Source organism: Piliocolobus tephrosceles, chromosome 4, assembly GCF_002776525.5.
Source record: "Piliocolobus tephrosceles isolate RC106 chromosome 4, ASM277652v3, whole genome shotgun sequence".
In the NCBI taxonomy this organism is placed as follows: Eukaryota; Metazoa; Chordata; class Mammalia; order Primates; family Cercopithecidae; genus Piliocolobus; species Piliocolobus tephrosceles.
The window spans coordinates 127204854-127231819 of record NC_045437.1 but is presented as its reverse complement, the minus strand read 5'-3'; the positions used below and the strand labels follow the sequence as shown (position 1 = coordinate 127231819).

The 26966-nt window shown below is 36.8% G+C and overlaps 1 protein-coding gene across 3 annotated transcripts in view; it reads left to right on the top strand.

The window, feature by feature from the left end:
• HMMR (hyaluronan mediated motility receptor) overlaps window positions 1–21848 on the top strand; it is a 33587-nt gene extending 11739 nt beyond the window's left edge. For 2 of the 3 annotated variants that reach the window (XM_023218883.1, XM_023218882.1), the window contains exons 6-18: window positions 491–577; window positions 669–769; window positions 2464–2538; window positions 2665–2843; window positions 3338–3486; window positions 4740–4954; window positions 8234–8350; window positions 12506–12652; window positions 12888–13040; window positions 13134–13233; window positions 13939–14115; window positions 20282–20444; window positions 21017–21848. In XM_023218883.1, the coding sequence (XP_023074651.1) occupies window positions 491–577; window positions 669–769; window positions 2464–2538; window positions 2665–2843; window positions 3338–3486; window positions 4740–4954; window positions 8234–8350; window positions 12506–12652; window positions 12888–13040; window positions 13134–13233; window positions 13939–14115; window positions 20282–20444; window positions 21017–21036 (1683 nt within the window). In that variant the 3' untranslated portion in view covers window positions 21037–21848. The remainder of the gene's footprint in view (window positions 1–490; window positions 578–668; window positions 770–2463; window positions 2539–2664; window positions 2844–3337; window positions 3487–4739; window positions 4955–8233; window positions 8351–12505; window positions 12653–12887; window positions 13041–13133; window positions 13234–13938; window positions 14116–20281; window positions 20445–21016) is intronic. The other variant, XM_023218884.1, reaches the window with a different exon arrangement.
• Window positions 21849–26966: the final 5118 nt, after the last annotated feature.

The window sequence follows — 26966 nt, the reverse complement described above, 5'->3', positions numbered from 1 at the left end:
AAAGAGGGATAAGAACAGTAGATCGGTGCAGTGGCTCATGCCTGTATTTCCAGCATTTTGGAAGGCTGAGGGCTGGAGAATTGCTTGAGGCCAGGAATTTGAGACCAGCCTGGGCAAAATATCAAGACCCCATCTCTATAAACAACTTGAAAAATTAGCTAGGGCTGGTGGTGGTGCACACCAGTAATCCCAGCTACTCAGGAAGTTGAGGCAGGAGGATTGAGCCCAGGAGTTTGAGATTATAGTGAGTTATCATCATGCCACTCCACTCTAACCTGGACAGCGAAGTGAGACTTGATCTCTTAAAAAGAAAAGAAAAAAATGAAATCAATCAGTAATTATGGTGTAGGTCAAAGACTGTTCTCTCTACCAAAGCATATTACAGTCAAAAACATAACCCCAGTGATAGGTAGACAAATCATTATTTGTGTATTTCAAATATATCTTAGCAGAAAATATTTCTGAATTTTTTACTGTTTGTTGTACTTAGTTTTCTGAAAATGGTAACCAGAAGAATTTGAGAATTCTAAGCTTGGAGTTGATGAAACTTAGAAACAAAAGAGAAACAAAGATGAAGGTGAGTGCTGCCTTTGGCAGGTTTGCTGTGTCTGGATCTGGGGATCGGTACAATTTTCTCATTTCCTAAAACATGTATCTTTGTTGTATAGAGTATGATGGCCAAGCAAGAAGGCATGGAGATGAAGCTGCAGGTCACCCAAAGGAGTCTCGAAGAGTCTCAGGGGAAAATAGCCCAACTGGAGGGAAAACTGTAAGTGACTGAATGTGAAGAGAACTTGTTAAGTGGAAGCAATTCTTGATTTGACTCTCTTCACAAATTATTGTTTACTGAGACTTCAGCCTTCTCTTAGTACTTATCTCATTGCCTCCCTCCAGTTGCCCTATTTCTCTTTTTGAACGAGAATGAGCCCTAATCATCCTCAAACATGTTGTGCCAGAAAGTTGTATGAGTGCATTACTTTTGTACATCTTCTGTATTAATGCTGAGGAAAGGTTTCATGATCTTATGAAAGTGGTCATTAGATTGAAATGGAAAAACACTGGTATAGCAAGTTGTGATCTATGCACAATCGTAGCCTTTGATTTTTGAGCTTTAATTTACATATAATAAAATGTGTGGATAGTAAGTGTTCAGTTTGGTGACTTTAGCAGTTGTATACACCTATGTAACCATTACCAAACAAGATAGAGAACATTTTCATCCCTTCAGAAAGTTCCTTCACACCTCTTGTCTCCCTGCTACTGCCTGTGCATGTCCCCATCCCCACAACTACTTTCTCACTTACATCATCATAAATTAGCTTTGCCTTTTTTTATTTATTATCATTATTATTATTATTTTAGAGATGGGGCATTGCTGTGTTACTCAGGCTGGTCTCAAACTCCTGGACTCAAGTGATACCACCCTGACCTTCCAGAGTGCTGGAGTTAGAGACATGGCTGCTATACCTGTCCAGTTTTGCCTTTTTTTAGGACATGCAAGAGAGAAAGAGCATGTGTGTGTGTGTAGCTTCTTTTGTTTGATGTAATTTTTCAAGATTCATCCAATCTGTTCTGTGTACTATAATTTTTCACATTTTATTTCTGGGTAGTGGTTCACCCTATGAATATACCTCCATCTCTTTACTCTTCTCCTTTTGATCATTATTTGGGCTGTTGCCAGTTTCTGCCATTAAAAAGACTGCTGTGAACATGTTTTATGTTTTTTTATGGACATGTTTTTATTTCTCAGAGAAATTTCTAGGAGTAGAATTCTTGGGTAATAGGGTAGTGTATATATAATGTTTTTTAAAACTCAAAAGTGGTTTTGCCATTTTTATATACCCCCTGGCAATGTATGACAGTTTCAGTTGTTCCAGATTCTCACCAACATTTAATGTTGTCAGTCTGTTTGATTTTAGCCTTTCTACGAGGTAGGAAGTGGTATCTCCTTTGTGATTTTAATTTGTTGCTATGAATGTTGACCATATTTTTATGTGCTTATTGCCCATTTTATGTGCATATCACCTTTTGCAAGGTGTCTGTTGAAGTCTTTTGTCCATTTCTTGCATTGGACGATTTCATGGAGGTAAATAGATAAGTAATCGAATACCAGGTAGTCTGGGACAAAAGCACACAAAATGCTATTAAGTATGTTGGGTGGGTGGGAAAACCAGGAAGACCACAAAAAAAATTATTTCTAACACTTGGGATACTGTAATGATGGTTCTTGTCATCATAGGTTTTTTGTCAGTGTATATGCCAAAAACTGGATCACTTAAATAAAAATTTTAGTCTTCTATTTGGATATAAATTGTGAATTTGAGAAATCACATAAAATAATTGTTAAGAGTTAGGACTCTGGAGTCAGCCTGCCTGATACAGCAGTATCTGGTACATAAGCATTATGTATGATTATTAAATAATGAAACTAGAATGTATTAACATATGCAATTTTTGTTTTAGTGTTTCAATAGAGAAAGAAAAGATTGATGAAAAATCTGAAACAGAAAAACTCTTAGAATACATCGAAGAAATTAGGTAATATGAGCAGTAGCTTTAAATTGAACCTTATTTTTTTAATACTGAATCATTTTTATCATTTATCTGTTATTTTTCCCTGTGCCTAAATAGATGTGCTTTTTAAGATAATTTGTTTTAATGCAGTTGTGCTTCAGATCAAGTGGAAAAATACAAGCTAGATGTTGCCCAGTTAGAAGAAAATTTGAAAGAGAAGAATGATGAAATTTTAAGCCTTAAGCAGTCTCTTGAGGAGAATATTGTTATATTATCTAAACAAGTAGAAGATCTAAATGCAAAATGTCAGCTGCTTGAAAAAGAAAAAGGTATTACAGTGTTTTATAGTTACTTTCTTTAGATAAGTGTTACATACAACATTTAGGAAAAATGCTGCTATGCTAAAACAGCTTTTTAAATATAATTAGCTATACTAACATTTTAAATATAATTAACTATATAGCTATACAACAGCAAAAACCTGTACTGCATTTTAGAATATTTTACTCTTATAATGTTTGTTTTCTGTTTGTTTCAATGCAGCATATTACCTGTCTTGATTGAAATATATACAGTTGTATAATTCTTGACTTTTCCACTAGGTGGCTATTTAAAAATCAGTAGATACATAGAACAAGATTTGTGGGTTTTATTATGTAGCACATAATATATATTATATGTAATGATACAAAGTTCACAGTTTTGTTTTTTTCTTTGGAAATACCATGCTAAAAGCAGTATAAAGGAATATTATGGGAGTCCAGTTTCTCAATGTTAATGTTCCCATCTAATTCCAGTATTTTTCATGTTTTGCACTTTCTAGAAGAACATGTCAACAGGAATAGAGAACACAATGAAAATCTAAATGCTGAGATGCAAAACTTAAAACAGAAGCTTATTCTTGAACAACAGGAACGTGAAAAGCTTCAACAAAAACAATTGCAAGTTGATTCACTTCTGCAACAAGAGAAAGTAATTTACTACCATATTTTTTTAAACTGTTTATTTTGTGTCATACACTTCCCTATGTCTCTGAACACCTTTACATTGTGTATATTCTTTGATCTAATAGTTCAGTCTTTAGAGTCTTATCCTGAGGACATAATCATGGATATGCTGAGGATTTAGCTACATATTTTCACTACATGTTTACCACAGGGTTATGAATAATGTGGGAAAATGACAACAGATACAGCAAAACAGGGAAATAATTTTTTTAAAAATTTTCTGGTTCATGCTTGTGTGATTTAGGCTATATAAACATTTACACTTACCTTGTAAAAGAGTGTCTAATTACAGAAGAAACAAAGCAATTTTTAAAATCCAGATTATTTATAGAACATTTTACATATCAGTGAGAAGAAAGAAAGTCCACTGAAAAATTATGGGCATAGGATAGAAAAAAAGAAGGTGAAGTTCTGATGGCCTATAAATGTAGAAAGATGCTCCACCTTAGTAGTAACCAAGGAAATAGAAATAATTTTTTTTTCACTTACAAAATTGGCACAAATTAAAACATTTGATAATGTAAAATACTGGTGAGAATTAAGCCAACAGGTTCTTACATGCACTGATGTGAAATATTATAGTGTTAGACAACCTACAACAGCTAAAGGAATTGAGGAATATACACTGACCTGGAAAGATTTCAACAACAGAGTATATATCATTTATATCCCTCCCCAAATGTGTATGTATAGAAAAGTGTATAGAAAAATACCAGAAGGCATATATATTCCAAACTCGTAGCTATCTCTGCAATGGGAAAAGTAAAATTAGGGGAGGAAGTCGTCAAAGATAATATTAACATCATTTGTAATATTTGAATTATTTCACAATGGTGATTTATTTGTATATTGTATAGCTTAAAAAATAATTATATAATATGGAAATCACCACATACTTTTTATATAATATGTGAAACATTATATTAATATCAAAGCCAGTTGGAAAGCAGATATATATATATATAATGTAATTTTAGTTTAAGAAGTTTCTGCATGTGCGTTGCATAGAAAAAAGCCTAAGATGATATTTGCTGCAATGTTAACAAGGTATAGGAAATAATCTATGAAAACAAATATGCTATTTCTATATTGTTTTAAGTTTCCTTGAATCTCTTGCATTTAGGTTTCATCCTTCTTTATCTGTACTTTTTTTTGTCTTCTAGTACAACCTCACAATGCCATTCCAATTTATTTTGGTGATTTTCTGTTTGGATATAGGAATTATCTTCTAGTCTTCATCAGAAGCTCTGTTCTTTTCAAGAGGAAATGGTTAAAGAGAAGAATCTCTTTGAGGAAGAATTAAAGCAAGCACTGGATGAGCTTGATAAATTACAGCAAAAGGAGGAACAGGCTGAAAGGCTAGTCAAGCAATTGGAAGAGGAAGCAAAATCTAGAGCTGAAGAATTAAAACTCCTAGAAGGAAAGCTGAAAGGGTTTGTATTAATAGGATCTCATGTTTATATATGACTACATATGTCACAAATTATTTTGAGTACTTTTTTTTAGTATTCTCTTATCAATCATGTGAGCGTGTGAGGTTGGAATTATTTTACAATTAAGTAGTAATTATTATTTTACAATTAAGTAGTAGACACAGAATGTGTACACAAAACGTACATGCAAACGTGTAAGACAGCCCCCTTTTTTAAGTTAAAAGTTAAACGTGGCCGGGCACGGTGGCTCAAGCCTGTAATCCCAAGCACTTTGGGAGGCCGAGACGGGCGGATCACTAGGTCAGGAGATCGAGACCATCCTGGCTAACACGGTGAAACCCCGTCTTTACTAAAAATACAAAAACTAGCTGGGCGAGGTGGCGGGCGCCTCTCAGCTACTCCGGAGGCTGAGGCAGGAGAATGGCGTAAACCCGGGAGGCGGAGCTTGCAGTGAGCTGAGATCCGGCCACTGCACTCCAGTCCGGGCGACAGAGCAAGACTCAGCCTCAAAAAAAAAAAAAAAAAAAAAAAAAGTTAAACGTATTGCCCCCTTTTTTTTTAAGTCCAAAGAGAGTTTTAATAAACAAATGACAAAAGTTTTGCACTTCTTTACTACTCTGATAATTTCTGAAATTTATTGGACATCAGCATTAGAACAATAATGGACTCAGGGCTGCAATTCCTGTACTTTGGGATGCCAAGGTGGGAGGATTGCTTGAGCTCAGGAGTTTGAGACCAGCCTGTGCAATATACTGAGACCTCATCTCTACTAAAAATTAAAAAAAAAAACTAGCTGAGCACGTTGGCGTGTGCCTGTAGTCCCAGCTACTTAGAAAGTTGTGGGAGGAGAGTCACTTGAGCCCAGGAGATCAAGGCTGCAGTGAGCCATGATCATGTCACTGCACTCCAGCCTGAGCAACAGAGCGAGACTCTGTCTCAAAAACAAAAAACAATAGTGAACTTGGGGGAAAAAAATAAAGAATCCCTCCCGTTAATAAATAGCATTCCCATTTTTTGTCTATGCATTTACATAGTATAAGTTACACCTTTAATTATATTTTTCAGGGAGCACAAACATTTCAGAAATGCAAAGCAGGCTGGCACAATGGCACATGCCTAAAGTCCCAGCTACTCAGGAGGCTGAGATGGGAGGATCTTTAGATCAGGAGTTTGAGGCTGTAGTGCTCAATGATTGTGCCTGTTAATAGCCATGGCACTCTTGCCTGGGCAACATAGCAAGATGCCCTCTGAATCAATAACTGATAAAAAGCAAATGAGAAAAATAATTAGAACTAGGAGACATTCAAAAATAAGAAATCTATTATTTATAGTAGAAAGACTTTAAAATCTCAGCCAGACACGGTGGCGCACACCTGTAATCCCACCACTTTGGAAGGCTGAGACAGGCGGATCACAAGGTCAGGAGTTTGAGACCAGCCTGGCCAATACGGTGAAACCCTGTCTCTACTAAAAATACAAAATAAATTAGCCCTGTGTGGTGGCGCATGCCTGTAATCCCAGCTACTCAGGAGGCTAAGGCAGGAGAATTGCTTTAATCCAGGAGGCAAAGGTTGTGGTGAGCTGACGTTGCACTACTGCACTCCAGCCTAGGCGACAGAGGGAGACTCTGTCTCAAAAAAAAAAAAAAAAGACTGAAATCTCACTTTTTTCCCTAATTCTAGTTCCTTATAATTTCTGCCACATTATGTTTCCTTTTCCCACACACTTATTTATTTCATTTTGTTTTGTCCATAGTATTTGCTAATTTTTTATTTATTAAGAGAAACTATTCCTTAGCCTACATATTCCTATTTCATAGTTCAGGAACACAGGTCAGTGACAAACTACTACATTTAAGTTACAAAGTCTGGTTTGATTCTTGAGTTCAAATTGCAAATATTATTTAAATCCTTGGGATCTCATCATTAAAACATTTTTTGGCCAACGACTATGGGCTAGATAGGAGTTTGTGTTATTGTAATATATCTCACACCTGTGAATCTGTCTTGGTAGATACTTTTGTTATCAATCTTTTCTGTTTTCTTGTGATTAGTAATGAGAATGAACAGCAAGGTTTTTCATATCCCTGCTTTTGGGGAAACAATACAAAATTATAATTAGGGGTGTTCTATATTACAACCAATCTCAGGGAACAGGAATCTTGAGAAAATAAGATAATGTCATTTTCAGAGAGGAAAGTTGAGATAATTATTTATTCTAACCCAAAAAACTGTGGTCCAATAGTCAAGAGATAACGATTTTTATTACTAATTCTGTTAGCTAGCTGGTTGATTCTGAGCAAGACAATCTTAGTTTCTTTCATTTTCTACTTCATTAGATATAAAAAAGTTTTATGAGGTGATCTCTAAGATCCCTTCTAGCCTGGAAATTTCAAGCTTAAGAGAAAAACCAACTAAGTATTGAAAATAATTCTTCTAGGGGACAGGGAAGAAAATATTTTTATTATATACTCTTTAGTAATATTCGATTGCTATTGCTGTGGTGTGTATATTTTTGAAATCCCACACTTGTTACAGAATGAATTTGATCAGCTGTTTTTCTTATCTCACTGTCCAACTTAGTCTATAAGTACACAATGCTTATTTACAATGTTTAGTTCTATATGTTTTTTAAAAGATGTCTCATAAAGCTCATATGCATATCTAAAGATTTTATCACCACTTTGGAAATATGTTATTTCCAAAATATCTCTGAGATTTAATAGCATATGTTTATAAAGATGACTTAAAACCCATTCTGTCTATGCAAAATAATCCATTAAAGAAGTTATTGAATCTTTCAGTAATAGTGTATTATGTGGGTAATTCATATAATCAGAATAAATCCACAGAGTCTTATAACTGTTTCTGTAATTTAAAATGAAATGTCTTTAATTGTTCATAGTCTTTCTCAAGTATCTAAATGGAGAGAATGAAACTTCATTCAATCTAGATGTTTTTTAACTGCTAATCTTTTGCAGTCTTTAGTCCTGGCTAATATCTTAAGATTTTGTTTTATAGTCTTTTATCTTCTACTACCTTCTTCCCCCAAATTTTTAAAGCAAAAAAGCAGAAAAGATAAGTTGAAGCTAGTAGAAAAATGTGTAAAAAACATGTCTTTCGAGGTAAGTCATAAATTAGGATCTGAGCTATTTAGCAGGTAATGCAATGGTGAAGATATGAGCTGTATGATTCACAGTTTCAAAGGTAAATACCATTTTCTTTCTTAGGGTAATAATTGTAGGTGGCATTTTATCTTTTAATTATTTCTTTTTCTTAGGAAGGAGGCTGAACTGGAGAAAAGTAGTGCTGCGCATACCCAGGCCACCCTGCTTTTTCAGGAAAAGTATAACAGTACAGTGCAAAGCCTTGAAGATGTTACTGCTCAATTTGAAAGGTATTTTTCTTTTGAGACTGCACTCTTAAATATAACATAAGCAGAAAGGGGCGTTTACCCAGGGAAATCTGTGAACTGTGAACAAAGCAGTCACACAAAGGACGATTCGTATTAGTTTAAATTCCATAATCACCAACCATAAGTGGGCATTTAGCATTATCTGGTAAGCTTATTATATTTATATAATTCCCCTTTATAATTTATAGAAATTCCCCTTTCTCACTATCCACTTTAACTTTTATGCACTGAGCCAGGTGCAGTGGCACATGCCTGTAGTCCTAGCCACTCCATACGCTGAGGTGGGAGGATCAAGTCATGCACTTAGAAGCATTTGGTGCTTCTGCCTTACTCTTTTGATGTTATCATTTTCATAAAGAAATCAGAAATTGCTATCTCCTCATTAGACCTATACAGAGACCCACATTTGTACTCATCCTATCTTCCCACCTATTACAGATGAAATGTCCTAGTCTTTTCATCTTCAGTGACCTCACTCTATCATTTTTTTCTCTCATAATTTGAAATCTTTTTACTGGATTTTTTCCAATCAATATTAAAACCTGATAATATAAATCTATCTTTAAAATATGTTAATTAGCTGGGTGCTGTGGCTCATACCAGTAATCCCTGTGCTTTGGGAGGCCAAGGCAGGAAGATTGCTTGAGGCCAGGAGTTTGAGACCAGCCTGGGCAATAGAGTAAGACCTTGTTTCTACAGAAAAATATTAAGAATTAGCCAGGCGCCGGGCGCGGTGGCTCAAGTCTGTAATCCCAGCACTTTAGGAGGCCGAGACTGGTGGATCATGAGGTCAGGAGATCGAGACCATCCTGGCTAACACGGTGAAACCCTGTCTCTACTAAAAAATACAAAAAATTAGCCGGGCATGGTGGCGGGCGCCTATAGTCCCAGCTACTCGGGAGGCTGAGGCAGGAGAATGGTGTGAACCCAAGAGGCGGAACTTGCAGTGAGCTGAGATCCGGCCACTGCACTCCAGCCTGGGTGACAGCAAAAAAAAAAAAAAAAAGAATTAGCCAGGCATTGTGGCACACGCTACTTGGGAGACTGAGGGCGGGAGGATCACCTGAGCCCAGGAGTTCCAGGCTGCACTGAGCTAAGATCACACCACTGCACTCCAGCCTGGGTGACAGAGCAAGACTGTCTCAAAACAAACAAAAAATAAATAAAATACACAAATTGTTTTAAAAACTCCTCTGACCTTAACTTCCTTTTGCAGCTGTCTAACACCACCAGTCATTCCCTTCTTAACCCAGAATTCTACTCCTTTTCAGTCCTTTTCCTTCTCCTTTTCCTTCTCTTGACAGAGAAGATTGTCTCTATATCCACTTCCTCACCTCTCATGCCTTCTACTTATTTTCTCCTTAAATAAAAAGTTTATTTTGGGTGGAACTACAAATTACAAAGGCCAATATAATGAATACTTATATGTTAATGTTAACATTTTTATTTATCACATTTGCTTTATTTATCATTTTGGCAGAGAGGTTCCTTTCTTTTATTTAGTAAATACAAAAGAATGCATAACGTACATAAACTATAGAGCTTGAAGATAAAACTGACATGCATGAACCTATAAAAGACAACCAGTAAGCCAAAAGATTTTCAACAACTTAGTATCCATGTATAAGTTCCTCTACCATCCCATTTTCATGCCTTCCCTGAACAGATAACACTGTGCCAAAGTCTACATTATTTCCTTGCTTTTTCTCCCCTGTGTTTTATAATTTTATGACACATATATCCATATAAATAATGCATTATGTAATTTTCCTTCTCCCTGAACTTTACCAGAAAATGTCATCATAGTATATACTGTTTCCTGGGACTTATTTTTCCATTCTGCATTATGTGTGTTTTCAGGATTGAATGATGTTGTCTGAGGCTATGGTTTGTTGATAGTCACTGCTATTAGTATTTTATTGTATGAATATACCACAACTTATTTATTCATTCTTTGGACTTTGGGTTGTTTCCCATTTGTTTGGTTATTATTAGTTATTTAGTGACTATAAGTATACACGTAGGTAAGAATTTCTCTAAAGCCAAAGGTATATGAATGTTCAACTCTAAAACTTAATACCAAATCACTTTCCAATGTGGGAGTAAGAATCTGCACTGCCACTAGTGTTATATAAGTCCATTTATCTTCTTTGCCAAAGCTTATTAGACTTCTTAAATTTTGCCAGTGTACTTAGTGTAAAATGGCTTCTTATTGTGGATAATTCATCTTTCTTTTTCCATAAAAAGCTTGTTTATGACTTTTGTTTATTTGTCTATAGGGTTATCATCTTTTCCTCATTGATTTGTAGAGGTTTTCTTTATCAGCCATATGGGTTACAGGTATCTTCAGCCACTTTAGCTTATTTTTTAATTTTCTTTTTGGTTTCTTCTGATGAGTGGAAATTCTCGATTTCAATATGGTTAAAATATTTGTCTGTGTGTGGGCACTTTGGCTTCTCATTTAAGACCTTTCTATCCCAAGGTGTAAAGATATTCAACTAGTTTTCTTCTAAAAGTTTTAAAATTTCATTTTCCATTTTTCCACCTAGAACTGATTTCTATGTGTGTAGCAATATAGAGATCGAATTCATTTTTTGTTTTCCCTGTGGACAGCCAATTGCCTAGTTTAATTGTACCTTAAATTCATTAAACGGTACCTTGTTTCCCCAGTGATCTGTTCCCATATGTGATACATTATGACAGATAGATAAATAAGTTATATGTGTATATGTTTTATTTATAATTTTTATTGTATCAGAACATATAGATTGTATAAATATATACATATAAATTATACATATGTATTTATTGCTAATATCAATCCTGTAAAGGAATTTCCCTTCTCGTTAGTTTGAAGAATAGTGCTTCAGGAGGTTTTTATCTATTCTGTTATTTCACTCATCATCCATATACTCATAGTATTAAAATTTATTTCATCAAACCACACCTTTTTTTACGGCTCCATATTCACATATCCAGTTACCCACTTGACATCTTCAAGCAGATATCGTACTGTCTTTTAATATTATCCAAATTTAATAAACTATCCAAAGCAACTCTTGATCTTTCCATTGCTTTCTATCCCTAGTCTCTCATTGTTTTTTATTGTAATCAGGGACATCATCTTCCCAGCTTTTCATTCTATAAATCTTAGAGTCATCCTTCATTCTCCCTTCCTAACCCCCAATATTCAATCTATCTCTTGAATTTTTCTACTCTGCTTCCAAAAGAGATCTTGTGTCTTTCCATTGCCAGCTCTTTAGTCTGAGCCTCCTTTATCACTCACCTGAGCTGATAAATAATTGTTTGAGTTAATCCTTTAGTTTTCTATTCTTTCCCCTGCCTTAATCCATTCTTCATAGCTCTAGAGTGAGCTACACATTTAATTAAACACCTTTTTATTTTATTTATTTATTTATTTATTTTGAGATGGAGTTTTGCTCTTGTTGCCCAGGCTGGAGTGCAATGGCACTATCTCAGCTCACTGCAACCTCCACCTCACGGGTTCAAGTGATTCTCCTGCCTCAGCCTCCCGAGTAGCTGAGATTACAGGCGTCCGCCACCACGCTTGGCTAATTTTTTGTGTTTTTAGTAGTGAAGAGGTTTCACCATGTTGGTCATGCTAGTCTCGAACTCCTGACCTCAGGTGATCCACCCATCTCGGCCTCCCAGAGTGCTGGGATTACAGGCATGAGCCACTACAGCTGACCCTACTTGGACACCTTTAATGGTTCCTCTCTATCCCCCAGGTAAGCCCACTGTGTCCTGCTCTGATGACCCTCATGCCACCAGCTTCTGCTCCAGCCTTTCTTACTCATTAGGCTCTAGTCTCACTTCTTATTTTTTGATTGTGAGTAATTTTCATGTTTGGTAGTTGATTTCTTTTCCATTTCTTGTATGCATACTTCCTGCACCTAGTAGACACTTGATTTTTTTTTCTTTGAATACACAGCAGATGCCATGTAAACTCATTAGTACTTAGCTCAGAACACTGAATTCTTACCTGTGTTAAATGCATGAATACATTAAAAACTTTTTAGTTTTACCTAAAAGTATATAAAATGTAAACTGATCAGTTATGATTGTCATATGTAATAGTTAGAAAACTACTTTGGCTTTTTTTTTCTTTTTAATAAGCTATAAAGCATTAACAGCCAGTGAGATAGAAGATCTTAAGCTGGAGAACTCATCATTACAGGAAACAGTGGCCAAGGCTGGAAAAAATGCAGAGGATGTTCAGCATCAGATATTGGCAACTGAGAGCTCAAATCAAGAATATGCACGGTATATACAGCAAATAATGGCCTTAGAACCATTAAGACAATTTAATGTTGAAAGCCAGCTGGTAACTGTCCCTTGGCTTGCTCTTGTCCATCTTATATTTGCAAATTAAGAATTTACTCAGTTAAAAAATGATGCTTCTTGAAGAGTTCCTTGGGTTTTTTTTTTTTAAAAAAAGGGAAAAATTAATGAAAATGGCTATAAAATGTTTAGTGAACTCTTCTCTCTCAAACTAAAGGATGCTTCTAGATCTGCAGACCAAGTCAGCATTAAAAGAAACAGAAATTAAAGAAATCACAGTTTCTTTTCTTCAAACAATAACTGATTTGCAGAACCAACTCAAGCAACAAGAGGAAGACTCTAGAAAACAGCTGGAAGATGAAGAAGGAAGGTATTCTGTGATTAGAGCCTGAGTGCCTTGTAACTCAGTTACGATGTTACTTTTTAAATAACTATGTTTTCTCAATTTAATTTTTCCATGCAGAAAAGCTGGAAAAGAAAATACAACAGCAGAATTAACTGAAGAAATTAACAAGTGGCGTCTCCTCTATGAAGAACTATATAATAAAACAAAACCTTTTCAGGTTTGTCAGTTAGGAGTAAACTTACTTGTGTTTATTTTAGGAATTCACTTTGTTCCCTATTATATAGTGAGGACAGTGACTTGGGTTTTTTGCCAGATCATTTTGCTGTGCAGTTACAGTGCCAATTTAACTCACTATTAAAGGTTTATTGTTAAAGTACTATGCATAATTTTTTCCCACATTTTTGAAGTATAATTAACACATTTAATTGACATAATTTTTTCAATGGAACCTTTGTGGTTTAAAAAAAAAAAACTGTAATGAGGAACTTAAAAGTTTGGCTCAGAGGGCTTGCCTGGTATGAGCTTTTGATAATTAACTTATTTTAATTGGTGATATGACTTACCTTATTGGAAATATTCATTGTTTCTCAATACACTGATCTTTTAAAAGAAAAAAGAATAAATGCTGATTTTGGAACTTAGATAGAAGTACAGTATTGGTTATAATGTGGTGATCTAACTGATACAGATAAAACTGGCCAGCTGGCTTTTTTATCTTGTGTGTTTTCCTCTGTTTTAATGATCTTTAAAATGAAAAATACAAAATTTAAAAGATTTTTGTAGAGAATCTGTGGAGAGCCCTGAGAATATGTAAACATACCCTGTTTTTATTTGTGTTTTTAATATTCTTTAGTGTTTATGGTTTACATGAAACTAGTATGATCAAACTGTTTTAAGTCTTTATTTAAAAAATCTTTTTCAGCTACAACTAGATGCTTTTGAGGCAGAAAAACAGGCATTGTTGAATGAACATGGTGCAGCTCAGGAACAGCTAAATAAAATAAGAGATTCATATGCTAAATTATTGGGTCATCAGAATTTGAAACAAAAAATCAAGCATGTTGTGAAGTTGAAAGATGAAAATAGCCAACTCAAATCGGTTTGTAAAGTGACATTTCATTTTATTAAAGATATTGGAGGGAATGGGGGTTATTCTAACTATAATACTTAAATAAAATGAAAATCTTTGGTATCAGAAAAAAAACAGTTTATAGAGGAAAATTGGGCTGCGATTTAGTGGATTTATTTTAGAGTGTTGACCAGATGGGCCTTCAATGTTCTACAGTTTTCTAGCTACCTTCTTAATATATTGAAAATTAGTAGAGTAATTGGATGAATGCATTAAGCTTTACATATCTATTTCCATTTGCAAAACTGCAAACTCCTTGATGTAAAGCTATAAAGAGAAGCAGTGTTCAAAAATAGTTGAGCATTTAAATTTTTTAACATGTATCGAGATATAATTGACATCCCATACATTTGTGTTGTACCATGGAGAGTACTTTATTTTTTTTTTATAGCCTAATAATTCATTATGTGGTTAAACCACATTTTATTTATTCATTTGTCAGTTGATAAACACTTGTTTGCACATTTTGGCTATTATGAATAATAGCCATAAACATTCATATACAAGTTTTTGTATGGACATTTGTTTTTATTTCCCTGGGAAATAATGGGAGGGAAATTGCCAGATCATTTGATAACTCTACGTGTAATCATTTCAGGAAGTATCAGACTATATTCTGATGAGATCGGGTATGTTCAGGGTGGTATGGCCATAGAAAGGTCAGACTGTATTCAAAAATGGCTCATACCAGTCTATATTCTATAGGCAGTATACGAGGGTCCCAATTTCTCCACATACTTACCAACATTTGTTATTATCTCACTTCTTTATCCTAGCCATTGTATTGGGTATGAAGTGGTATCCCATTGTGGCTTAACTTGCACTTTCTTAATTGGTAATAATGTTGGTCATCTTTTCATGTGCTTGCTGGCCATTTGTATATCTTCATAAAAGAAATGTCTATTCAGACTCTGCTCATTTTTAAACTGGATTATTTGTCTTTTTATTATTGTGAGAATTCTTCATCTATTCTGGACACAAGTCTCTTATGTATTATTTGCAAATATCTTCTCCCATTCTGTGCATTGTCTTTTCACTTTCTTGATGATGTCTTTTGACCCAAAAAACTTTTATGAAGTCCAGTGTGTCTATTTTTTTGTTTGTTCCTTGGTATCTATCTCCTCTGCCAAATTCCAGGTCAGGAAGATTTACCCCTGTGTTTTCTTCTAAGAGATCTATGGTTTTAGCTCTTACATTTAGATTATTGATTGATTTTGAGTTAATTTTTGTATGTGGTGTGAGGTAAGGGTCCAGCTTCATTCTTTAGCATGTGGACATGCAATAGTCCCCACACTATTTTTTAAAGAGAATATTCTTGCCTCCAGTTAATGGAGTTAGCATCCAATTAAAAAATCATTTGGACTGTACATGTATGGGTTTATTTCTAGACTCTCAACTGTCTTCCATTGATCTATACATCTGTGTGCCACCACACTGTCTTGATTACCGTTGTTTTGTACTAAGTTTTGAAATCAGGAAGCGTGAGTCCTCTTTGTAGTTTTCAATATGGTTTTGTCTATTCTGGACCTCTTGCAATTCTATAGTGATTTTGGAATCAGTTTTTCTTTTTTCTTTTTTTCTTTTTTTGAGATGGCATTTCACTCTGTCACTCAGGCTGGAGTACAGTGGTGCGATCTCAGCTCACCACCAGCTCCGCCTCCTGAGTTCACGCCATTCTCCTGCCTCAGCCTCCCAAGCAGCTGGGACTAGAGGTGCCCACCACCATGCCCGGCTAATTTTTTGTATTTTTAGTAGAGACAGGTTTTCACTGTGTTAGCCAGGATGGTCTCGATCTCCTGACCTCGTGATCCGCCCACCTCGGCCTCCCAAAGTGCTGGGATTACAGGCGTGAGCCACTGTGCCCAGCCTGGAATCAGTTTTTCTACAAAGAAACCAGCTAGGATTCTGATGGGAACGGCATTGAATCTATAGATCAGTTTGGGACATATTATTATCTTTACTAGGTTAAGTCTTCTAATATATGAATATGGGATTTTTTCCAAGTATTTAGATCTCATTTAATTTCTTTCAACAATGTTTTGTAGTTTTCAGAGTATAAGTTTTCCACTTCTTTTGTTAAATTTATTACTATTTTATTCTTTTTGATGCTATTGTAAATGAAATTGTTAATTTCATTTTTGGATTGTTCATTGCAAGTGTATAGAAATACAATTGATTTTAATATATTTATCTTGTACCCTGCATACTTGCTAAACTCATTTTAGTTCTAATAGTTTTTTAGTGGATTCCTTAGGATGTTCTTGTGGAAGATCATGTCTTTTGCAAATAGAGATAGTTTTACTTATTTTCCAATCTGGATGCCTTTTATTTCTTTTTCTTGTCTAATATCTCTGGCTAAAACCTGTAGTATAATACAATGTTGAATTTAGAAGTAATGAAAATGGATGGACAGCCTTGCTTTGTTCCTGATCTAGGGGGAAAGCATTCAGTCTTTCTCCATGATATATGATGTTAGCTATATGATGTATGTAGAGTGACATTATTAGATGTTGATTTGTCAGCCAGGCGCAGTGGCTGACGCCTGTAATCCCAGCACTCTGGGAGGCTAAGGCAGGTGGATCACCTCAGGTCAGGAGTTTGAGACAAGCCTGGCCAATAAGGTGAAACCTCACCTCTACTAAAAATACAAAAATTAGCTAGGTGTGGTGGCAGGCACCTGTAATCCCAGCTACTTGGGTAGGAGAATCTCTTGAACTCAGAAGACAGAGGTTGCAGTGAACCGAGATGGAGCCATTGAGCCTGGGAGACAACAGCGAAACTCCATCTCTAAAAAACAAAGATGTTGATTTGTCACAGATGCTCTTTATCAAGTTGAGGAAGTTCCCTTCTGTTTCCTAGTTTGTTGAGCATTTTTATATGAAAGGGTGATGAATTCTATCAAGTGCTGCTTCTATTTCTATTGAGATTATCATGTAATTTGTTTTTTATTCTGTTGATATGATATGTTTTATTAATTGATTTTTAGATGTTAATCTAACCTTCTGTGATAAATCCCACTTGGTTATGGCATATAATTATTTTTATATGTTGCTGAGGGGTTTTTTTGGTCCATATTCCTAGGAGATACTGGTCTGTGGGTTTTCTTTGTTTTGTTTTTGTTTTTTTAATGTCTGTCTCATTTTGGTATCAGGGTAATGGTGACATCATAAAATGAATTGAGAAATGTTCCTTCTTTTCTATGTGGAATGGTTTTTGAATAATTGGTATTAATTCTTCATTGAATATGTGGTAGAATTTATTGGTGAAGCCATCTGGACCTGGGCTTTTCTTGTGAATATTTTTTTATTACTAATTCAATATCGTTACTTGATACAGGCTTATTCAGATTATCTCTTTCTTCTTGAGTCGGTTTTCTTCTTGAGTAGTTTATGTCTTTCTATAAATGTGTCTAATTGGTTGGTATATAATTGTTCACAGTATTCCTTTATAGTATCTTTTATTTCTGTAAGGTCAGTAGTAATGGCTCCTCTTTATTTCTGATTCTAGTAATTTGAGTCTTTTTTTATTTAAGTTTCTTTCTTTTTTAAAATTTTTAGTAGAGAAAGAACTTTATTTTTGTTTGTTTGGTTGGTTTTGGGGTTTTTTTTGAGACAGGATCTCACTCTGTCACCAGGCTGGAGTGCAGTGATGCAATCACAGATCACTGCAGCCTCGACCTCCCTGGACTCAGGTGATCCTCCCACCTCAGTTTCCCAAGTAGCTGGGACTACAGGTGTGCACCACCACACCTGGCTAATTTTTCTACTTTTTGTAGAGACAGAGTTTTGCCATGTGGCCCAGGCTGGTCTGGAACTCCTGGGCTCAAGCAATCTACCTGCTTTGGCCTCTCAGAGTGCTGGGATTATAGGCTTGAGCCACTGCACCTGGCCAAGAACTTTTCTTTTTTATAATTTCATCTTTTATTTTAGATGTGGGGGTACATATGCAGATTTGTTACATAGGTGCATTGCATGATACTGAGGTTTAGGGTATGACTGGTCCCATCACCCAGGTAGTCAGGATAGTGCTCAGTAGGCGGTTTTTCAGCCCTTGTTTAATGGCTGAAAAATCCAACATCCAATTACTCTCAAAGACATTTTTTCTCCTTTAGTCCAAATGTATAGGTTATACTTTTCTGTTTACTGGCATGCCTTGTAATTTTTCAATGGAGAGTAAATTTTTAGATCATATATTGTAGCATTTCTGGATACAGCTCCCCCTCCTTTTGGGGCTTTTTATTTGCTTATTTGCTTAATGATGAGCAGCTCAATGATTTTAGTGAAGCCTATCCTACTACTTCCCCAGACCCCAACAGTGTTGTGCCTCTGATGTTGCTGTGCAGGGAGGTACAGTTTTAGGTATGTCCACAGTTACCCTGGGATGACACTTGCTTTGGTAGGGTTGCCTTCCTCTCTTTCTGTGAACATAGTGGGCTGTAAACTCCAGTAGATCCTGGCTCCTTGCTTTATTATTTTCAACAGTGCCCTAGGGCATAAATTGCTCTGTCAACTAATCCAACCAAATTCTGGCCCCTCTGTAGGGATTGCATCTGAGAGCAGTGCTGGATATTTATTCTGACTACAGAAGGGCTTGTCCCAGCTGTCTTATTCCCTAGTTTTCTCCTGCAAACTAACTAGTCTGCTGTTGAGCCTATATCTTAAATCTCCTCCCAATTCTCTATCACTATAACCACCACTGTTCTTTCATGGTCCCCAACCTTTTTGGCACCAGGGACCATTTTTGTGGAAGGCAATTTTTACACAGAACGGGTCACCCAGCTCGTGATTGGTTGGTGTGGATGGTTTTGCGATTAAACTATTCCACCTCAGATCATCAGGCATTAGATTCTCATAAGGCACATGCAACCTAGATCCCTCACACGTGCAGTTCACAATAGGGTTCACACTCCTATGAGAATCTAATGCTGAAGCTGATCTGACAGGAGGAGGAGCTCAGGGGGTAATGCTTATGCTTCCTGGCTCACCATTCACCTCCTGCTCTGCAGCCTGATTCCTAGCAGGTCATGGACGGGTATCCATCTGTAGCCCAGAGGTTGGGGACCCCTGCTTTAGAGCACCATTAGGCTTCAGCTTCTCCAAGCTCTGTTGCAGGCGAAGTCAGTTCCTTTGAAAAGAAATGAGGAGCTACCTGTTTTATGGCCTACTTGTCTTTTCCGCCCTCCTTTCCCCCTCCCCTGACGATATCTCTGAGCCAGAACTAGAATTGAAATTGGGGACAATGGCAGTTTTCTCTCTGAGAGACATCTCTGCCCTAGGAGCTGAGTTTTCAGTGGACTTGTGGGGAAGAGATGAGGAATCGCCTCAGGCCCTCTTGACTCACCTCTCCTGGTGTAGAACCATCCCCCTCATGAGCCAGAGAAAGGGTGATCAGGGGCCCAGCATTTTCAACACGCTGTGCCCAAGGTGAGCCCCTGTTCCATGAATGGGGCTGAGTGGAGGAAGGGATCCCCCACCTCACAACTGCATTTGTCCAAGATATAACCACAGCCACAGGGAGCTGGGGACAAGATGAGAAACTCTGATGTCCTGGTCCTCTTGGGAGGGAAGCTTCTGACTCATAGTTGGGGGAAAAGAGGGCCCTGTGCTTTTGACCGTAGCCGTCTGGCATGGACTTTGCCTTGCTAAGCTGGGAGTGGGAAGAGGGGAAGGAGTTTTGGCTTAAATACTGCAGACTTTCATCTTTCTCACCAAATTTTTGCAGATTTTCTTGAATAGACGTTTCTTCATTTGCTGTTTTTCCCTTAAAGGTCAATTTTCAGAGGCTTTAACTGGTTAACATTTTATAACTTTTAGTTTCACTAGGGAGCAGGTCAGCAGAACTTTCATGCTGTCATGCCAGAAGTCCATCTCAGCAATTACTTTTGAGTTGAACTTTTATCAGAAAAATAGCTTTGTAGCAAGGAGATTTGGCAAGGAGATTTAAAAGACTGTATCTCCTTTGTCACAGCTGTTTCAAGTCATTTTGTAATTCAGTCTTAAAGCGTCTGTCTAGCAGTGATTGTGATAGTACATAAACAACTTTGGAATTTGCCCACAACATTGGTAACACATTTCACTGACATAATCTTTAATAATTGTTTATTACCTATTATTATTATTATTTTTTTTTTACCTAGGAAGTATCAAAACTTCGCTGTCAGCTTGCTAAAAAAAAACAAAGTGAGACAAAACTTCAAGAGGAATTGAATAAAGTCCTAGGTATCAAACACTTTGATCCTTCAAAGGCTTTTCATCATGAAAGTAAAGAAAATTTTGCCCTGAAAACCCCATTAAAAGAAGGTAAGACATGAATAAATATATAAAAGTGTCCTCTTCCTTTGGATTTGCTTTCACAGCATTTAGTAAGACATCCATCTTATGAACTGTGAAAATTTGTTGACACCTTCTCATAAAAGCAATTCTTACTGAGATTGTTGTGTACAAATGACTGTTTTTTTTCCTCCTCCTATACTTTCTTTTCTGTATACCTGGATTCTGCCTGTTTTTCAAGGCTGGGTCAAATTATATCTTCCTTGAAGCTTTGCCTGATTATTTTGCCCCTGTCCATACTCCCCAATTTTACTCCCTCTATAATACCCTTAGCATTTTAACCTAAATGTCTCTTAGGTCCTTAATCATTTTCTAATTTGTAGTTTTGGAGAAGTAAATTTCTTATTTCTTGACTGTGAATGTTTGTCTTTCACAATAAATTAAAATTGGTTGAAATGATAAAGACATGTAAATAAAATTATCTTGCAGAATATATTGCTTCGTCTGCCTAGAGAAGATACTAGGCCTCTTTTTAGTTTATAGCGATGGATAAATTCGTTTTAATCTAGATTACTAATACTTCTTTTCAATAATTCTTCTAGGCAGTACAAACTGTTACTGAGCTCCTATGGAGTGACAAGAATCATGGAAGTAAACATCTGAAAAACCTGTTGAAGATTATTTCATTCGTATTGTTGTTATTGATGTTGTTATTATGTTTGACATGGTATTTTATAATGTTGTATTTAATTTTAACTGCCAATCCTTAAATATGTGAAAGGAACATTTTTTACCAAAGTGTCTTTTGAGATTTTATTTCTTTCTTGTAAATACCTCCTACCTAATGCTCACCTTTATCACCTCATTCTGAACCCTCTCACTGGCTTTCCAGCTTGCAATGCATCTCATCAACTTAATATTCCTTTAAAAGTCAGTATCATATTATTATTATTCTCCTGTTCTGAAACCTTAGTTTCAAGAGTCTAATCCCCAGATTTTTCAGCTTGATCCTGGAGGTCTTTTCTAGTCTGAGCTTCTTTAGCTAGGCTAAAACACCTTGGTTTATTCTTGCCTCTACTTCAATTCTGATAATACTCACCTATTATCCTTCCACTTGTCTAGCTGAAATAAGAAATTTAAGAACGAGCCTAACTTCATAGGAACCGCTCCATTTTTAATCAGTTGTTTAATAATTTACAGGTTCTTAGGCTCCATCCTATTTGTATGAAATTATAATCTGTGATTTGGCCTTAAGCCTGCATTTTTAACAAACTCTTCAGTTAATTCTTAAATACACTGAAAATCTGAGAAACTCTGCATGTAACTATTTCTTTAGAGTTTGTCATATACTGCTTGTCATCTACATGTCTAATGAGCATTTGATTAATATTTGTGTAATATGAAATAAAATTACACAGTGAGTCATTTAACCAATTAATTTTTCAACTTGTATTTTATGAAGTTACATTAATGCTTCTATATAAGAAGTATTTATTATCTCTACCCTACCCACACCACCTTGTCCCCAGAATCACAAAAGATACTGTTTAGAAAGTGGTAAATCTCTCTCTAAAATGTCTCTTTTGCACATTGGTATAATATTGATAAGCTACCTTTTTTATAATATGTCCTCATTGATCGACCAACAGGGACTATCAGTCAGAATTGCTTTTCATAATTATTTTATTAGATCTTAATACATGGTTGAATTTTAAAATGGAATTTTTTAAATTAAATTCAGAAGAAATGTAGAAATTAGAAAAATTGTCCAATAAAATGGTTTAATAAGCTGCGCACAATGGCTCACGCCTGTAATCCCAACACTTTGGGAGGCTGAGGCGGGAGGAATTCAAGACCAGCCTGAGCAACATAGTGATCCCTCATCTCTAAAAAATATATAAATAAATAATAAAATGCTTCAGGACTTCTACTTTTAGCCAAGATGGGGTAACAAGATGAACAACCAGGTGCACTGCCCAAAATTCTGCCCACTGGGAGGATTTCTCTTCACCACTGTCCTTCAGGGATGTCCCAGAGAAGGGCTGGCATACTGTAGCTATCCACTTTCAGGTAATGCCTACATATCACACAGAAACATCTATAAACTAGGCCCATGTCATTTATTCCTGTCAGTTCATCATAGGGAACTTCCCATGAGCTTAGGAGAAAAAAGGCAAGGTAGCAGGGAACAGGGACCATGGGCATTTGGGTCACTTCTTCATGTAATTTATTTTGCCTTCAGGTCCTGCCCGGGCCCAGTCACATACATAACATGTTCTTTAATGATGTACTCCTGCTGTGCACACCCAGCATTATGGCATGTGGGTCACATAACACCCAACTCATGATGGGCATCTCAGGTCGCGTGGTAACTTAATTGACCATGGTAAGCTTTCAGTCCCTACTGAAGCCCAGCAGTAGGCCAAGAGCTGTTTCTCAAGAGTAGTTTTCTGCATAGGATAGCAGGTCTTTCTTCAAAATACTAAGGGTCTGCACTGAGATTCATCTATACGGGCCTGCCAAAGGTTCCGACAGCATCTCTATCTGCCACTGACACTTCAAATACCATTGGATCTGCAAGTTCATATGTCCCAAGCAACAAAGCACCTTACACAATAGCCTGAACCTATTGCAGAACCTTTTCCTATTCTGAGTCCTACTCCAAACTAGCAGCTCTTCAAGACACTCAGTAAATGGGCCAGAGTAACAAACCCAAATGAGGAAATGTCTCCAAAATCCAAAGAGGCCTGCCACATGTCACGCCTCTACAGGTTGTAGGAGGGGGCAGATGCAAAAACTTACCTTAGGAGGGGTATCTCAATATGCCTCATACCACTGGACCCCTAGAAATTTTACTGAGACATGAAAAAGCCTTTGAATTTTTGTTGGATTTACTTCCCACTTCTGACATGCACATGTCTTACCAATAGTTCTGGAGTAGTTGCTACATCTCACTCATTAAGTCCAGTGAGCATAATGTCATCAATGTAATGGGTCAGTGTGATGTGGAAAGAAAAGGCAATAAAGATTCCTGTGAACAAAATTAGGACAGGGCTGGTGAGTTGATATACCCTGAGGTAGGACATAAAGGTGCGTTTCTAGCCTTGAGAGCTAAAAGCAAACTGCTTCTGGTTGGCCTTCTAGACAGGGATGGAGAAAAGGCATTTTGCCAGATCAGTAGATGCATATGAGGAACCAGGGTTTATGTAAATTTGCTCAAGCAATACATCTGGTACAGCAGCTGCAATTGAAGTTACCACCTAGTTAAGTTTGTGATAATCCACTGTTTTTCTCCAAGATCCATCTGTCCTCTGCTCAGGCTAAATAGGTGAGTTGAATGGAGATATGGTAGAAATCACCACCCAGCCTTCCTTCAGGTACTTACGGTGGCACTAATCTCTTCACTCCCTATAGGAATTGAACATTGCTTTTGGTTTACTATTTTCCTAAGTACAGATAGTTCTAGTGGCTTCTACTTGGGCTTTTCCACCATAATAGCCCTCACTCCATAGGTCAGGAAACCAATGCGTGGATTCTGTCAGCTGCTGACTATATTCTAATTATACATTCTAGAACTGGGGGATAACCACAGAATAGGTTCAGGAATTCACTGGGCCCATTGTGAGATGGAACTAAGCTAAAACTCTATTGATCCCCTGACCTCCATAAGCTGCTACCCTGACAGTAGCACTTTGGATCTCCTGAAATTAGTGTCACTTCAGAGCCAGTGTCCACTAGTTCACAAAAGATCTGATTATTCCCTTTTTCTAATGCACAGTTACGTTGGTAAAAGGCTGTACGTCCCTTTGGGGAGGACTAGGAGAAAGACTAACAGTATAAACATTTGGTTATGGACCAGGGTCCCCTTGAGGTCCTCCCCTTCAATCGAAGGGTTTTGCCTCTATAAAGTGGCTCAAGTCTGGGAATTAAGGGACCACGATTCTCTGTTTTTATGATTCAAGTTCAACTTTTGTCACTTGGCAGAAGTTTTCTGCTTATACAGATCAAGTAAGACTTTAGTAGGCTTCCTATCTATTTCACTTCTAGGAAAAACATGATCAACTAGCCAAAGCACAGGTCTACACAAGTCAGATTATTCTGATTGTTCCTTTGGCTCTGTCATTATGATAACCACTTCACCTTGCCTTTGGTGGTTGGGTCCCATTACTTGACCCATGCCACCCTGGGATATGTTACTTCCATTATATTTAGGTTTTCCAGTTCAGTGACTGCAGTGAGCTCTGGCCTACAGAGAAGAGCCATCACAGAGTTCTGAAAAAGATGCTGGAACGCTCCTTGCAAATTTATTTCTCATAATATTGGTGCAAGGTATACTTTCTTGACATTCCCAGTGTGGATGAGTAGTTCTTAAATGAAAAATCTACTCCAATTTCCCAATATTCCTAAACCTTTTAATCCCATCCTCTAGATTAAACCAAGGCATGTCCAGCACTTCCAATTCATCTTTTCCATGTTTCAGTAAGCCTATCAAACTGTGAGCACCCTTTCTAATTCCCCAAGCTGCAGTGTTAAATGCAGAATCTTTGCTTAGTGAGCCCATGTCAAGAAATTTGACCTGATCCAACTTTTTGTTCCTTCTATCATTTTCCGACACTTTTATTATCCATTCTCGCATATGTTCCCAGATTTTTGTCTGTATAAATTAGAGACTTTGAGTAACTCTTAGGAGTATAGCACATCTCTTCATGGGTAACACTTTGTTCCTGTCTAGTTTCAGGTCTAGAAGCAAAGAAGGGTGGTGGAAGTGGTTCTGGAGGAGAATGGGCATTGTCTTGCATATCAACTGCCTCAAAGGAGACCATTACAATTTCCTCAGGCAATGCAGTGTTAATCATCTCAGACAGGTTGGAGGGTACTATCACTGGAAATGGAGAAGCTGCTTCCACTGGGGTTGAGAAGCCTCTCCTCCAGCAAAGAAGACTGATCAGAATTTAGGGGCTTAATGTCCCCAGCTTCATCAAGGTCTTCCTACATGTCCAAATTCTAATTTATAGAATCCCATTTTTTTCAGTAAGTGCCTTCTTTTTAACAATAGTCACTGTGCAAGGCTGGAATTCTAATTTGTGTTGTAATTCAGCCAGTCACAGGATGAGATGCTGTGTTTGATTTTCAACAGTCTCGGCTTTGGGAATACAGGAGATAGGGTTTTCTTCAGGGTGTATATAGAAGCTTTCAGATTATTTATGGATCACTTGAGCTGGGAATAAAAATCCCTACACTCACCTTTTTTAGCACCACTTTATCCAGTGACATTAGGAACAACCAACTATCCTCATTATACTCATTATGAGGCAGAATATGTAGTCAAGGAAGTAAACATGCCCATGGTATGCAGCAACTGTGGCTTACTGCACCACACACTTCAACAAAATAAGCCCCAGCATTCACATTGTAGTCAAGCTAATTCAACCAAAACTATCTTCAGTAAGACATTTCCCTGTAGACAGCATGCACATTTTGATTTTACATGTCCTCAGACTGACCCTTTGCTCATTATAATAGTAAAAAACCCACCACTGGGTGGAGATTTAAGATGCTAATGAGACATGCGATGTATGAACAAGCATGTACAGCTACTGCTCTTGTGCACCCAGAGGACCAGAACATGCTTACTAGTAACACCTCTTCCCACCCCTTTATGATTAATCATGTAAGACTCCCAGAAAGGGAGTCTCCCTAGTGCCAGTCTTTGCGGTCTCATCCTTACCAGTGGCCTGTACTGAATCCCCTCTCTAAGGGTGTACTATCTATTGTGCACTTAACTTTCAAAATATTATTTCTCCTTTGCAATGAATTGCTTTATACTGCATCTTCTTCACTGTCTGTCTCTTAAGTTCTTTTAAACTAAGAAGACAAGAACAAGGTTTCATAACAGTCATCAACAATTAGTTTTCCAAAAATCTCCCCAAAAAAATCATATACACAGTTAACCAGCTCCTTGCCTCTTATAACTGGTTGATTAGGAGTAGCCAATGCAATTATTTTGTGTATTTCTATTGCTAGATCATGCTATGCACTCAGTGCTCACTTTACTAACTGGAAAGAATTGTTAACATCTTTAATAAATTCAGAGTAAGATATGTTTTAATAACATAAAAGATGTTATTAAAGATTTAATAACATCTTTAATAAGATCTTATTAACATATTTAATAAGATATTTAATAAGATCAAAATTGATTTAATAAGATCAATTCCAAAAACTCTGGAACCATCAAGAAACTCATCCTTAATATTCTGTCCCCCTAGAGCAACTCTTGGTACCAACATCTGTATTAGTCACAGTTCTCCAGAGAAACAGAACCAGTAAGAGATACACAGAAAAGTTGATTTAGTATGAGGAATTGGCTGACATGATTATGAAGGCTGAGAAGGCTTGCAACCTGCCATTTGCAGGCTGGAGACCCAGGAAAGTAGGTGATGTGCAGCACAAACTTGAAGGCCTGAGAACCATCAGAGCAGAGGGTGTAAGTCTCAGTCCAAGGTCAGCAAAAGACTGATATTCCAGCTCAGTCACGAAGAAGGGATTAAT